Consider the following 14458-nt stretch of genomic DNA (forward strand, 5'->3'; position numbering starts at 1 on the left):
ACCTTGTTCAACTTTGTTCTTAACAGAGTCAAACGTTCAATGGCTGGAAAACTAAACTGTTCTAAACTAAAACTAAAAGAGTGATCAAATCACAATTATCAAATAGTTTTTAAAATTCCTAAAATCTTAAAATACTTCAATGAGTATATCTCCTTTGCAGACAGTCTTGTGTAATATCTTACATTGGTTCTCAAATAATCTTCTGCTGAATCCTTCTTTTCACTCATGTAGGTTCATGAGCACGTATCGTTAGAAAGAAGTCGAAATGAGATATGTATGGAAGTTTATTTGGTCTGAATAGATGTAATAATTGATCCCCAAATTTGTTGCAAATTCATACATTACTTAACACGTTTATTAAATTTATGATTGTCCCCTGTGTCTAGCTCACTATTGCGTGTCATGTGTGTGTTTTTTTTGTTTATCTCTGTGTTCTGTCTATGCCCTGTAGGCCTACTGTTCGTTATTGTGTTTTCCCTGTGACCGCCCAAGGGACTTTCAATGCGAATTAGCTGAAGCTAAAATCTGGTATGGTGCATCGAATGGTGACATTTTTGTTTTGAACTGTACGTGGTCCCAGTAAATGATAAAAAATATGTATATATGTGGGGTATTTATATGTCCATGGAACACTGAGACTCTTTGCTAAGCAAAGTAGATATTCTTTTTACATCTTACCACTGGCAAAGTCTGTGACACTTCTGCAAATTCAATACCCATGACTGTTCCGGTGCCGCAACCACAGTGCAACACTTCAGAGTAGATAATAGTGGCCTAGAGAGAAGTGAACCCTTGAGAACACAAATACACTCACATAATGAATGCACAAACATACACACACGCACGCACACACACACACACACACACACACACACACACACACACACACACACACACACACACACACACACACACACACACACACACACACACACACACACACACACACACTCACACACACACACACACACACACACACACACACACACTCTTTTTCTCTCTCTCTCTCTCTCTCTCTCTCTCTCTCTCTCTCTCTCTCTCTCTCTCTCTCTCTCTCTCTCTCTCTCTCTCTCTCTCTCTCTCTCTCTCTCTCTCTCTCTCTCTCTCTCCCTCTCTCTCTCTCTCTCTCTCTCTCTCTCTCTCTCTCTCTCTCTCTCTCTCTCTCTCTCTCTAAAGGCCAACTCTTGATGTATAGTGCACATGGTCACTTAGAACGAAGCTTTTCCAATGATGTGGTTAGGGTTAATTGTAGGAGCTCATCCAGCATTGATCAATTGGTAGGGTGGTCATATTTACAACAAATCGCCTGACATTAAGAATGTGACTGATGATGACGAGGTTAGGGGGGCAACTTCCTTTTTCACTGAGCAATATCACTAGTAGGCCTACTTGGCTTACTATATGCCTATGTATACTAATGCAATTACTAAAAGTATTTGAAAAAAGCCTACATAATAATAATAATGAGGAACAATAATATCATCATTCTATTTTTAAACATGCATCTGTTTTTTACTGCACTATTAAAAGAATGAGAGGAAGACGCGAACAAGCAACGAGGAAGGAAGGAAGGAGGGCGAGTTGGAGAGGAAGGAGAGGAAGGAAGCCTCAGTGAGCATTCGAATGGGACCCTGCTTTGTTGCACAGCGGAGGGGAGGAGACAAACTGTGAATCTTATCGTCGGAGAATGACCTGCCCCGTCATTGTCTAGTTGTAAAAAATATAGTATCGGTAAAATATCGGATTGAACCGGAAAGTACTGAGGATTTGACCACATTTAAAGGGATGTCCAAGCGAGTGCGAAGCAGAGAGGTCTGCGCTGATTGCAGTGCGCTAGGTAGGATGTCAAAAGAACTAGCGTTAGCCTTCTAGCATGTCTGTTATCGTAACCTTAAAGCTATACCTAGCTCAACTAGTGTCTAACCAACCACGTAGACAAACACCCACATCGCTATGCTCTTAAATCGATACAAATGTTGCTAGGCCGATGTATCTGTGTTAAACAACGCTAAACAGCTTCGCCGACGGGGAAAATCCTCCCTGTTTAAGTTGCATTAGGACTTGAACGCCTCCATTCCGTTCGATTATTAATTGGCACGTCGCTCACGTTTTCAGGGTAGACGAATGCAACATGATGACCGAATATTGCTTTTAAAGTGTATTTAGAGTCGACTCGATAGTAAATGTCTGTCATTTTCAATCTGTTGACCGTAGTAGATGCGCCAAATTAGATGTAAACAACAACAACAACCACAAACAAGTATTTCCAATGGTTATTTCTTTGTTTACGAATCTGCACATCGTAAACAAGACGTCCGACCAGTGTTGAATGATTTGTTACAGAGCCACGGTGGGCCTCCGTGAACAGGGGGGTGTTGATATGCGACGAGTGCTGCAGCATCCACCGAGGTCTGGGGCGACACAGCTCTCAAGTCCGGCATCTCACTCATACTCCCTGGCCCCCTTCTCAGTTACAGGTGATGTACGGTGCATGAGTCATGAAACTCACTTGCATACTTTCACGACTCACACGTTATCCACGCAATTACATAGCGACCATGCTAAAAGACATGGTACAGAGTGTTTCAAGTTGTGGTTATTATTATAGTTTATGACTTGTATTAGTACTGCTAACTCTTTTGCTTTCTGTTTGTAGATGGTTCAAACGCTGTACGGCAATGGCGCTAATTCTATTTGGGAGCATAGCCTTCTGGATCCGTCCTCTGCAGGCAGTGGGAAACGCAAGGGCAACCCTCAGGACCGAGTGCAGTGAGTTTGGCCCAATCCCATTTCTACCCCTTACCCCTTCCCCTTACCCCTCCCCCTTGTTTTCCCCTTTCCCCTTACTCCTTCAAAACAAGGGGGTGGGGTAAAGGGAAGGGGTAAGGGGTAGAAATGGGATTGGTCCTTTGTCTGTCTGGCGTTGTGTGGTCTGTTGTATGGCCTCTGTGGGGGGGGGGTGGAATTATAAAGAATACCGCTTCCTGTTCAGCCTCGGCCGTCTCGATTAATTCACGGCCGTCTCTGTCATTTCCAGCCCTAACAAGACTGAGTTCATCAAGGCTAAATATCAGATGTTGGCGTTCGTTCATCGGATGCCCTGCCGCGAAGACGACAACGTCGCCACCAAAGACCTCAGTAAGGTGAGACATCGATGCAGGGGGAAGAGAATCTTCTGAAGAGCCTTGGTGCTAAACCAGTCTGGAGGGCCGGCAGCTGCTCTGAGTCAAACGGTCGATAATAACATGTAGGGGGGTAATGAGAGGGTAGAGAAGATAACACTGTTTCATTCCTCGGGAACGACATGGCTCCAGAACCATACAGTGAACCGGCTGTTGTTGGTGGACCGCAATACAGCATTGTGCTTGTCCTCAATGCAGTGTGAAAGGGCCTTGTGACCCACCCCTCCCCCTTTTTTTTTTTTAAATCACCCACACAAATGTCACGATTCTGACACGTGCATGGTAAGCAGTAGGTCATTTGTGTTTTGTGCACATGACTGAAATGTTTTGTATTTTTTTCACATGATTATTCAGCAACTGCATTCAAGTGTCCGGACTGGAAATCTAGAGACCTGCCTCAGGCTGCTGTCGCTGGGAGCGCAAGCTAACTTCTTCCACCCGGTGAGTTCTCTAATCGGGATCTCATGAGAACCCTCACAGTCGGCTACGCTAACCCCCATTTCACATGAAGGGGACCAGTGTTAGCGTACCCTCTTGTTTGCTCGCGTCTGTTAGCGTGATGCTAAGATTTTGGCACGAGTGCTCAATTTTACGATCGTCGTCTTCTACTAGGAGAAGGGGAACACACCGCTGCACATAGCAGCAAAAGCGGGACAGGTATTCCAGGTGGAGCTCCTGGCCGTGTACGGAGCCGACCCCGGGGCCCTGGACACCAGCGGGAAGACTCCCATTGATTATGCAAGGTGACACCGGTTGTAACAGTGGTAGTGGAGTGTAATGGGTGTGGATTGCAACTACGCTGCCATCACCTATTAAGGCAACGCTTGGTGGTAGGGCGGCTACGGCTAGGCGGTTCATCGGTTAGTCGATAGACTGGATTGAATTTTGATAAGCGATTTCAACGTTTTCAGTCAAGGTATTTTCTTGTTAAGTTAAAATACCAAACATTTGCTGCCTAACGCTTCTGACATTCAAATATGTAAAGGATAATGTATAGAACGCCAGTCATTGTCGGGAAAATAAGCCCCGATAGGGGCTTACACCGGACACCGGCGTCTAGCGGGGGGGTCTTGCGTCGCCCTGAAGGGGCTTATTTTCGACGTTCTATACATTATCCCGCTTATTACACGGCTACTTGCCAAAACGAAAGAAATACTTTTTACAATTTCTTTGTTACCAGCATTCGTAGTGTTGATTAGCAGAGGAATAGTCTGCCAAAGACGTTGACGTCATTTATCAACCGAGTACACTGGGGTTGATAAGTTACCGGACTACTTGCGGAGTGATACGAAAGACGGCAAAAATAATTGACAGCGGTCGATTATACTCAGCAACAGTGAATTATCAAATATAATTCACCGCGGAAGGTATGAAGGGCCCATGCAAGTGAACAGAGCGTTCTACGGCATTGAGAAGGGCCTTGTAATAATTATTGATAACATTAATATTTTCGTGCTCCTCGAATTATTATAGAACCAGCAAACATCACTATGGACTCTATAAACTTGTAAAGGAAATTTTCTTATATTTCGGACATTTTATAGACTAGATGATTCATCTCCAAAAAATAATCTCGATGAAATGAATTGATAGTTGTTGCCGCGGGGATAATAGCGTGGGATGTTGCCGCTGGGATAATAGCGTAAAAATCTTCCACTTCCAAAATATAATTGTGATGCATAAACCTGTGTTTTCTATGAATGCGTCACAGCCTGTTGAATATACTCTGTATGTATTCCCAGACAAGCAGGTCATCAGGAACTAGCGGACCGCTTGGTGGAGATCCAGTATGAACTCACTGACCGGCTGACATTTTATCTGTGTGGGAGGAGGCCAGGTAAGCGGAGCTCCGAGCCAGATTTAGGCCCAATCCCATTTCTACCCCTTACCTCTCCCCCTTGTTTGTAAGGGGTAAGGGAATGGGATTGGGCCTAAGGCCCAGTCCCATTTCTACCCATTCCAGCCCATTTCTACCCCTTACCCCCTTACGTCTTCCCCTTACGTCTACCCCTTACCCCTTCCCCCTTCCCCTTACCCCTTCCCCTTACCCCTTCCCCCTCAAAACAAGGGAGAGGGGTAAGGGGAAGGGGTAAGGGGTAGAAATGGGATTGGGCCTTACAACAACTGAAGGGCTGATGGGTTGATATGTTCTCAATCTAATCTGGGTTATATTTATTTTTCTAGATCATAGAACTGGGCAACACTTCATTATCCCACAACTCGCAGACAGGTAAAAAAGAATAATCTCCTCAATTAGGTATTTTGAGTATCGGTTTTCTTTCTCTCTGTGTAGGATTTCAAAGAAGGTGGTTTACATATCCTCTGTAGCAATGCACTTATCTAAATTTTGATTTAATACATGTACATTTTGATTTGTTCCTATTTGTGCAAAATCTTGATGAATAAGATTTAAGTAAGTATGTCTTGTTTGCGCTACTTACTACATTCTGACGGTAAATGCTGAAACCAATGTGTGTTTTAAGAGAAGCACTCAAATTATAATTTCTTTCTTGCAGCAGCTTAGATTTATCCGAATTTGCCAAGGCTGCAAAGAAGAAGCTCCAGTCTGTAAGCATGTTCTTAATCTCATCGTGCATGTAGTTCAACCCGACCCATGTCTCTTGTAACCATGGGAATAACCTCGACTCCACCTGGCCTCGCTCTCTTCCAGCTCAGCAACCATCAGTTTGAAGAGCTGGCCATGGATGTGTACGATGAGGTGGACAGGAGGGAAACAGACGCCGGTGAGTTTTTTTTTTATCCACCTACCCCTCTCTATGACATTTACATTTAGGGCATCTAGCAGACTTTTATTCCAAGCGTACATTTTTTCATAAGAAAGTGAAGAAAATATATTGCTGTCGGTAGAGTAAGGATGTTCATAGTACCAAGTGCAAAGCATTAACAATCGCTAGGTTAACTCATTCCCAGTGTACAACAAAGACAGCCATGAAAACATGCTACATAACTATTACTAAGTACTATAACTAAGTATGACATACAATAAGTGCGTACATTTACGTACTTATTGTGTACGCACTTATTGTGTAGTGCCAGGATGTTGTACGTCCTGGCACTTAGGCCCAATCCCATTTCTACCCCTTACCCCTTCCCCTTACCCCTTCAAAACAAGGGGGAGGGGTAAGGGGTAGAAATGGGATTGGGCCTAAGTGCCAGGACGTACAACATACAACAAGTAGGAGGGGAGGGACGGGATATGCAGAGTCTAGGTGAACTCTAAACAGGTGAGTCTTGAGTCTATCGCGGACGCTGGTGGTGTGCGACTCTGCGGCCCTTGACATGACATCCTTCCCTGTATATCCCATCTGACCTCGCTCCTCACCCCCGGCGATCCTTCCCTCAGTGTGGCTGGTCACCCAGAACCACAGCACCCTGGTGTCCGACGCCACCGTGGTGCCCTTCCTCCCCGTCAACCCGGAGTACTCCTCCACCCGCAACCAGGCAAGCACCGTCACCGCTCCGCTCCAGGGTGGGGTTGTTATAAGCTGCAGAGCAAGGGGCTCCGGGCCAGTTGTGTAACGTAACATCGGTTACACAACTGGTTGCATTTGTGACACATCGGATGTAACGCACAAGGCGTCACTATTCACTGGAAATCCTCTTTCATTTGAAAGAATATGAAGCCATAATACTATATTTAACAAACAACATTGTGACTTTATTTATAAATATAGATTTGTTTTCTATTATTTCAATGTGTCTTTATTTAGCATATCCATTTTATCATAACCTTAACTATAACTACCTCAACTGGTGACTAACCAACCGGTTATACAGCAGCATTGCTACGCTTTTAAATCGATAAAATCATTGATATATTGTGCAGTAATCCCCGAAATGGGTGGTCCACGGACCACCGGTTGGGTGGAGATCGCTGAAGGGGCGCTGACATATGCCTGGTCTTCTTTCAACAGGGTCGTCAGAAGCTGGCCAGGTTCAATGCCCATGAATTTGCCACTCTGGTCATCGATATTCTGACGGATGCCAAGCGGAGGCAATGGGGCAACTCCTGTGAAAGTATGAAAGGTAAGAAAGGATTACAAACTTTAGAAATGGGTTCATATGCTAACATATATTTTGTGCTACCTAACTGATAATGCTTCCTATTTGATTCAGTTGACATTGCCAGTTCATCGATCACAATATTTCAAATAAATCAATGTTTTTTTATTTATTCTGAAAACATTCCTTTAAATTTCCCGTTTAAATGCACACAAGGCCTTGCCACTTGTGAACTCGTATCGCAGACTGCGTGTCTTCCAGGGTGAGCGCAGTGGTGTCGTCGACGCTGTGCTCATCTTCTGTTTGGTTTGTCGGTCATCAGAGGACGTGGAGCTGATCCTCAAAGGGATAGACGGTTGCCATGGCAGCGACAGCCAAGACAACGACCAGCCGGATTACGACAGCGTTGCGTCGGACGAAGACCCCGACAGGGAGGTCGCGTCCAGGGACAACGGCAACGACCGACGGACCAAGGTTTGTACGTTTTTGTGATTTATCCTTTCTGAATAGTTTACTCTTGATAGAAGCTTTACCTCGATTAATTTTGTATGTCCCCGCGGCGCAGAGCTCTGAGTCATCGGACCTCTCCGACGGACCAATCACGGTGCAGGAATTCATGGAGGTGAAGAGTGCCCTGAACGCCTCGGAGGCCAAGATACAGCAGCTCCTCAAGCTCAACTGTCACCTGAGTGAGGAGCTCCGCATGATGCAGGGCAAGGTGGGTGGAGAAGGGGAAACATCTGGCCGCCACTTCCCCATGTAGCACATGGAGCATTTACATATTGAAATCTGCACTGCCATATATAGGCCTGCGCACATTTGTGATTGGTGTGAATAGGCCTCGATGGAAAGAGCAACAGGATGTCCAAAGCAGCAGGAAATGATTGACAAAGATAGCATTACAGTATCAACTTTTTTGTCAATCGTGCTCATCCGATGCCGGTCTTTAAACCGGTAGGGATCCGATGTCAGGCTTTTACTTTGAAACTCTCATCAGGGGTTGATGTTCCTCTCTGTGCTCAGCTGAGCTCCCTGCAGACGGAGAACTCCTCGCTGCGATGGCAGAGCCCCGGCGGCGCGCAGCAGCCCCCGGAGCCCCCCGGCCGCCCGCCGGCCCGCGGGGGCCGCCCCATGTCCATGTACGAGACGGGCTCGGGTTCCAGGCCCTACCCCTCCCACAGAGGCGAGGCCCTCCGGCACGGCGGGCTCGTGCTGCAGCCCCTCCCCCCCAACGTGAGTACCACTACACCCCGCGACGTGACCACCCCGACGACCACGAAACCCTACCGACGCAGCGAGCGTTTCGGACCCCCGGTTCGAGCGGAAGCCACGTTGTGTGTCGGTTCTCCTCCTGAAGGGTGTTTATTTTAAACCTGAAACCTAACCACGCCCCTTTCTAGATTGGGAGGGGTCCTTTGGGGACGGCCGCCTCCTCCCTCCCTACCTTCCCCTCCTCCCTGTCCTGGTCGTTGGACGAGAGATCTCGAAGGGTTAAGTACTGAGTCCATCCATCCTCCTCCTCCTCCTCCTCCTCTTCTTCTTCCACTTCCTGGGCCCAGAGGAAAACACAGAGGCTCCTCCCTCTTTGTGCTGTCTCTCCTTTAACTGCTGCTGCTGCCTGCATGCATGCGGTGCGCCTGCTGTCACACGGCACGCTGTGGAGGGGTGGGGAGGGGTAGGGAGGGGTGTCTGTGGTCCCGCGACCGTGTGACTCTCGAAGCAACCGCGAGCTAACACCTCAACAGCCAGAGTGAGCCTCATCTCAACTGGGTTGTAGCCCAGTTCAAGTTTCACAAAGCTGTTGCACAGATAGCCAGCTGAAGGCGACGACATTGTGCATCCAAGGGGAGAAATGTTTTTTTCAGTGTGGACCGCAGTAAACGATATGACTTTGGGTTTTCCCTCAAAGCTACTAATTGCACACACTGCTGTTTGTATTGCGCTGGTTTCTAATTTCCTATTTTCTCCCCCCTACGCACTTTGAATGGATATGTTGTTGCTGAAGTGTGGACGGCCTGTTTGCACTCACTTTGATTACACGTCCGTGTGCATGACCGACGAGCAGCATATTGACACAGGCTTTGGTTTGAATGCTGCAGCCACCAGAGGGCGATAAAGTATCTGCTTCCACTTGAGTTTCTGGCATTTTCTTCCCAGCGCTTTGAAAAAAAGTATTTTATCTCTGCTCAGCCACATTTACGGACAAGCCCGGAATAAGTCTTCTCTTTGTATATGCCTATATATGAATGTATGGAAACAGAAGGTGCACAACACAATTCTCTGAATGAAAGCCATCTTGCTTACACAAACCATATACGCATATGCTACTTACGCATATTTAAAGTGAAATATATTCAGGCCCCAAAATGCATGCGTGCGATCAACTTCACTTTGATCTTCAGCTTACCTCTGGCACTGACTCCCTTGTGTCAGTGGCGCACTGGCGTGTATGTGTGCTAATGTATTTTAATAGGAAGTCTGTGCTCCTGTGTCTTGGTTACAGGGCTGCAGTCTGGAGGGACACAGCAGGGTGATGGAGAACGACTACGACAACACGCCCGATCACCGCTCTGAACCGGAAGAGACACGGTGAGCGCACTCCCCTCCCCTCCCCTGACCACGCCCACGTGCCCCTCATGACTAAAAATAAGGGATTCCTTGACAGCCCTAATAATCCCATTTTCCATGACCTAAAAACAGAAATCCTGGCCTACTTGTCCCACGCATACTTTGCTACTTGTCCATAATGAAACACATTTGTGTTATCCATAAACTTTTACTTAAGATGGTTTTCCTTTGCTTTTCACTTGAAATCCGTCTCCTCTTTTTAGCAATACATTTGACCTTCGCCTTATCAATTTGCATGGCTGACAGACAGCGACGGTGTGGAAATATCTGCCATCACCACTTCATTCTATGTATTGTGTGTGTGTGTGTGTGTGGGTGCGGTGGTCCACCAGTCCGTCCGTGAGCTGCGAGTCGTTGGAGGAGCTGCCCGAGGAGCGTGCCGAGGCAGACTCCACACTGCCCGGCACCGAGGACGTCATCTGCAAGACGGAGCAGATCACCAAGAACATCCAGGAGCTGCTGAGGGCCGCCCAGGAGAACAAATACGAAAGGTGTGTGTGTGTGTGTGTGTGTGTGTGTGTGTGTGTGTGTGTGTGTGCGCGCGCGCGCTTATTATAGATCTGATCAGTATTTATTGTTTGGTTTAGGGTTGGGCCTGGTGTAAATTTTTCCAAACCGGTTAAGTCAGCGACACACAGAGAATCTCTCCGACTTCATCTGTCTTTACCAACAGATGGCAAAATAACATGGAGGAGGGCAGCCAATCCTGATCTAGCTATGCTCGCTTTTGCCCTGCTTTTTGGAACATCTCAAATAAATACCAAAGAACTATGGAATTTGACTGTAGATGTAGCAGCATGCATCCATTTTGCAAATCCATCCGCCATGGCTTCTGATGTAGTCTACAGTGAGCGCGGCTCCCAATCGGCGATCATCATTCCCACGTGATAATCCATACACTGCGTACTTGACTGTGTAGTGAAGACGAATGTACTAATCCCTGTAACGGTCCCCATGGTTACACCCTTATCGTCATGTCATTCTCCTCCCAGTATCTCCCTAAATTGAAATTGGTAAAAGCTCCCACACCACACTGGTTATTCCGGAAACCACCCAACCCTGGTGTAATTTCTCTTGTTTGTTTGGTATTATGGCCACCCTTGTCACACACACACACACACACACACACACACACACACACACACACACACACACACACACACACACACACACACACACACACACACACACACACACACACACACACACACACACACACACACACACACACCCCGTGGGTGACGGTTCATGGACGATGTCATTGGTCTCAACAAGGGATTCTATAGAGAGCTGTTGTTCTGTGTTCCACTGTACTCTGCTGAGACGAGGGCTGTTTGTTGAACTCCCCCACCCACCTCCCTCTCTCCATTTGTCTCCCTCCTCGACCACCCACCCGCCATACTTGGTCCCATATACATCCAGGCACCCTGCCTCTCTCGCACACTGGACTCCTCTGTCTGAGTTGAGCTAGGAAAGCAGCATTGATCACATGGTCTCATTGCGTTCCCCTTTCTGTACGACGCCCGGTTAGGCTTGCATGGAGAATGAGCCTACTCAACACTTCTTGTCTGTTTCATATGTTATAAATCTGCCTGTTAGCCAATTTAAAAGGAGAAGTTGTATCCTAATGTCCTCTTTTTTTTTGTCGCGTTCAACACCTATTTTAGTTTTGGGGTTTGATATTTACACATGAATGAGCGGAGCTCTGTTTGATCAGACAGAACAAACGGCTTTGTGCGTGACTGCTTTGGTCACACCCAAAGCAGTGGGGGGGTCATGTAGCTACCCTTGAGCTTGAATCCCTTTTTTTATTGATTGTTTTGAGAACATGATGATGATGATGATGGCTGCTGTGTGTCCTCAGTTTCCTGCCGTGCTCAGAGAAGATCCACGGTGCTGTGAGGGAGATGGCCACTCTGTTTCCCAAGGTAAGCTGCCTCCCCCCCACCGGGCGGCCCTCCCCCCGCCCGCGTTCCTCAGCGGGCTCCTGTTTGTTGGGTAAACAGCCAGAGGCTCCCCCTTCCCTCAGCTCCAGCGTGTTCAGGAGTCGTGGAGCTTCTGTGTTTATTTATACATACAAAGAACTCCAACCCAAGCACCAGAAACTGCATTACAGGATTATGTTGGGTAACCACAGGGTTCTTTGCAGGGATATCTCCAGGATAACGCTTCAGCACGGTTCAAATGTTCATGTTTTTAGAGAGCATCAGGGCTGGTGCTATGTTGTCATTTTTCACGGTCACTGCTCAATTTCTGTACGTGACATCGCCACAGCTGTCACAATTAATATTGGGATCTGAATTAGGTTTGCTGTCGCATCATCAACCGTTTCTTTCTGATCCAATTGTCATACGCCTGGGAACAATAATGATAGATCTCTCAAGAATCACTGCATATTGACTCTTCGTAGTATTCTCACTGAGAAGAATTAGGATTTCAGCCACAGGACACAGTGATTCTAGTGATGCCACCTGCCTCATTCATCCAGAGTTCTACACAGCCACTCATGAAAGAGAGGGTGGGGTGGCGAAAGGTATTCTTGGTAACGTAGGAGAACGACACAATCGAGAGGATCGGGAACAAGCCTGACGGACTCGAAAGGGACGTGTTGCAAAAAAGTAAATGACCCCTGGCCCAATCTAGAGTAAACATGATGTATTGATGTCAAGGTTTTAGCCTGTGTTCGTATACACAGAGGTAGTGTCGTGTAGTACCGAAAGATAGCAGGTTAGATTCCCGATGTTCACATGCTATCTGTAGTTATCCTTGAGAAGGATGAGCCCTGTTCCCCCTACCTGCTCCTTAGAGCTAGGGATGGCACTTTGGAGAAACCAGCCAGAGTAAGCTAGATTTTGTCAGTATCCTGTCAAACATACCACCCACTCCCTTCAGGCCTAGCTAGCGCTACCTTTAGCAATAGCTCTGTCCAGCCTTGTGCAAGATTCCGTTCATGGGCACTAAGTGCAAAGGCAGAGGCGGTAGGTAGGTATGTAGTCGGACAAATAGGCCATCTAATCATTTCATTTCATCACTTCATTCGGCAACAGGCTTATTACAGGACTGCGACAGACACATTTTTCTGCCCCTTTTTTTTTTCCCCCAAGCATTTTATACAGAGACTGCAGTCAGTATGTTAAGTGCACTTCACAAATAGGACAATAATCGCCTCGAATTAATCCACTCCCAGCCTACCTTTTTAATGGATCTGACCCCACCGTCGGTGTGTTTGACCCTGCGTTGTGTGCTCTCCACGCCCCTCCCCCCGGGCAGACGCCGCGGTCGGAGACGGTGCGCGGGGCGCTCTGCCTGCTGACCACCAGCGCCGGCCGGCTCCACGGACAGTGCCAGAAGGCCACGCTCCACAGCCCCGCCCCGGCCGACCTACAGCTGGTCACACAGCAGGTCATCCAGTGCGCCTACGATATCGCCAAGGCGGCCAAGCAACTCGTCACCGTGACGACCAAAGAGAACAGCAACTAGATCATGTGCAGCGCCAGAGTTCATTTTTTTTTTTTTTTTTTTCTTTCTCGAAATGCTTCTGTGTCGTATTCTGTGTCGTGGAAGTTGTTTCGAACGATTTTAATCAGTATTATGCTATCGTTTTTTTGTTTTTTATTGGCTTGTTGGTTTTATTCAGTTTTGGTCAATGTAACCACACATGTAGACTATCCTACAGATGTATTGGGTGAAACTTTATTTATTGACCTTGTTGTGTGCTACACTTGAAGTGACTCCAGATTTTCCATATAGACACGTTCCCTGCGTTCAATATCTCATTGAAGATATTGGATTTTTTCACAATGCATTTAGCCTCACACAACTGTTCATTATTTACTCTGCCTCTTCCATCCACTTTATCTATTTCTCTAGGATAGACCGTCTTTCTTTTAATCTGGTCTTTGTGCTGCCGTCGTGTGCATCTGTTTAATTCGCCTGTGTTGCTTCGCCAGTTTTAATACGAGATGCAAACTTTGTGAAGCTTTGTCATGGAATCGTTTGTTACAGCACACTGATATTGTAGGAGATGTATGTGTGCAAACTTACTTCCCATCATTCGTTGTTGTTGTAATGCAGGTTCAATGTCAGTAGCCTTAACTCAAAGATAAGCTTTATGGTCGCAATAGGTATTTTTTCTTCAAGAATTCCCAATGTTTCCAATGTAAAAACAAAATATGTATCAATGTAATTCTTTATTAAGATTATGCAAATGTTATATTTATAAATTGTCCGCCATACCTCTAACAAAAAAAACATTTATTTTCTTACAACAATTTTTTTGTTATATGCTTGTTATATAGTCCAGCTATCATCATGTATCTCAACTAGTTAGTTAAGGGTTGGGGTTACTGTCCTATTACTAATGAAGTTGATGCAGAGTTAACACCTGTGTATTTTTGTGCTGCTATTGTCAGTTCTGTCCGAGTTCTAGTTTTCCGTTTATTTTGCAAATCGGGGTACTTGTTTTAAGTTCCTCGGGCCATGAAATGTGTTTCTATTTGATATCATGAGCCATATACAATCTTGTATTTTTATTTTATACTTTTCCATTGTGTTGAATATAATGGCATTTTTAGACAATAAAGCCCCACTAACAAAGTGCTTGTTTCCAGTTTGTGTTTATTTAA

General features: G+C 46.2%; 1 protein-coding gene across 4 annotated transcripts; it reads left to right on the forward strand.

Annotated features, from left to right (window-relative positions):
• Positions 1-1599: 1599 nt before the first annotated feature.
• git2b (G protein-coupled receptor kinase interacting ArfGAP 2b) lies at positions 1600-14430 on the forward strand. 4 transcript variants are annotated; one of them, XM_030353035.1, is made up of 21 exons: positions 1600-1837; positions 2344-2477; positions 2657-2769; positions 3038-3143; positions 3537-3623; positions 3795-3925; positions 4925-5019; positions 5367-5412; positions 5590-5595; positions 5699-5750; positions 5854-5926; positions 6547-6644; positions 7118-7229; positions 7528-7679; positions 7771-7923; positions 8229-8438; positions 8606-8695; positions 9709-9794; positions 10166-10324; positions 11698-11761; positions 13104-14430. In XM_030353035.1, exons 1-21 carry the CDS (start codon positions 1786-1788, stop codon positions 13311-13313), a joined length of 2229 nt encoding a protein of 742 aa, XP_030208895.1. In that variant the 5' UTR covers positions 1600-1785; the 3' UTR covers positions 13314-14430. The 4 variants fall into 4 exon arrangements, with proteins under 4 accessions (XP_030208895.1, XP_030208897.1, XP_030208896.1 ...); XM_030353037.1 differs by lacking the exon at positions 8606-8695; XM_030353036.1 differs by lacking the exon at positions 5590-5595.
• Positions 14431-14458: the final 28 nt, after the last annotated feature.

Source organism: Gadus morhua, chromosome 4, assembly GCF_902167405.1.
Source record: "Gadus morhua chromosome 4, gadMor3.0, whole genome shotgun sequence".
Taxonomy (NCBI): domain Eukaryota; kingdom Metazoa; phylum Chordata; class Actinopteri; order Gadiformes; family Gadidae; genus Gadus; species Gadus morhua.

Coding starts and splice junctions, on each gene's coding strand:
- git2b (XM_030353035.1), top strand. CDS start 1,786: ATGTCCAAGCGAGTGCGAAGCAGAGAGGTCTGCGCTGATTGCAGTGCG. Junction 7,680..7,770: donor GCAACGACCGACGGACCAAG/GTTTGTACGTTT, acceptor CCCGCGGCGCAG/AGCTCTGAGTCATCGGACCT. Junction 10,325..11,697: donor CAGGAGAACAAATACGAAAG/GTGTGTGTGTGT, acceptor GTGTGTCCTCAG/TTTCCTGCCGTGCTCAGAGA.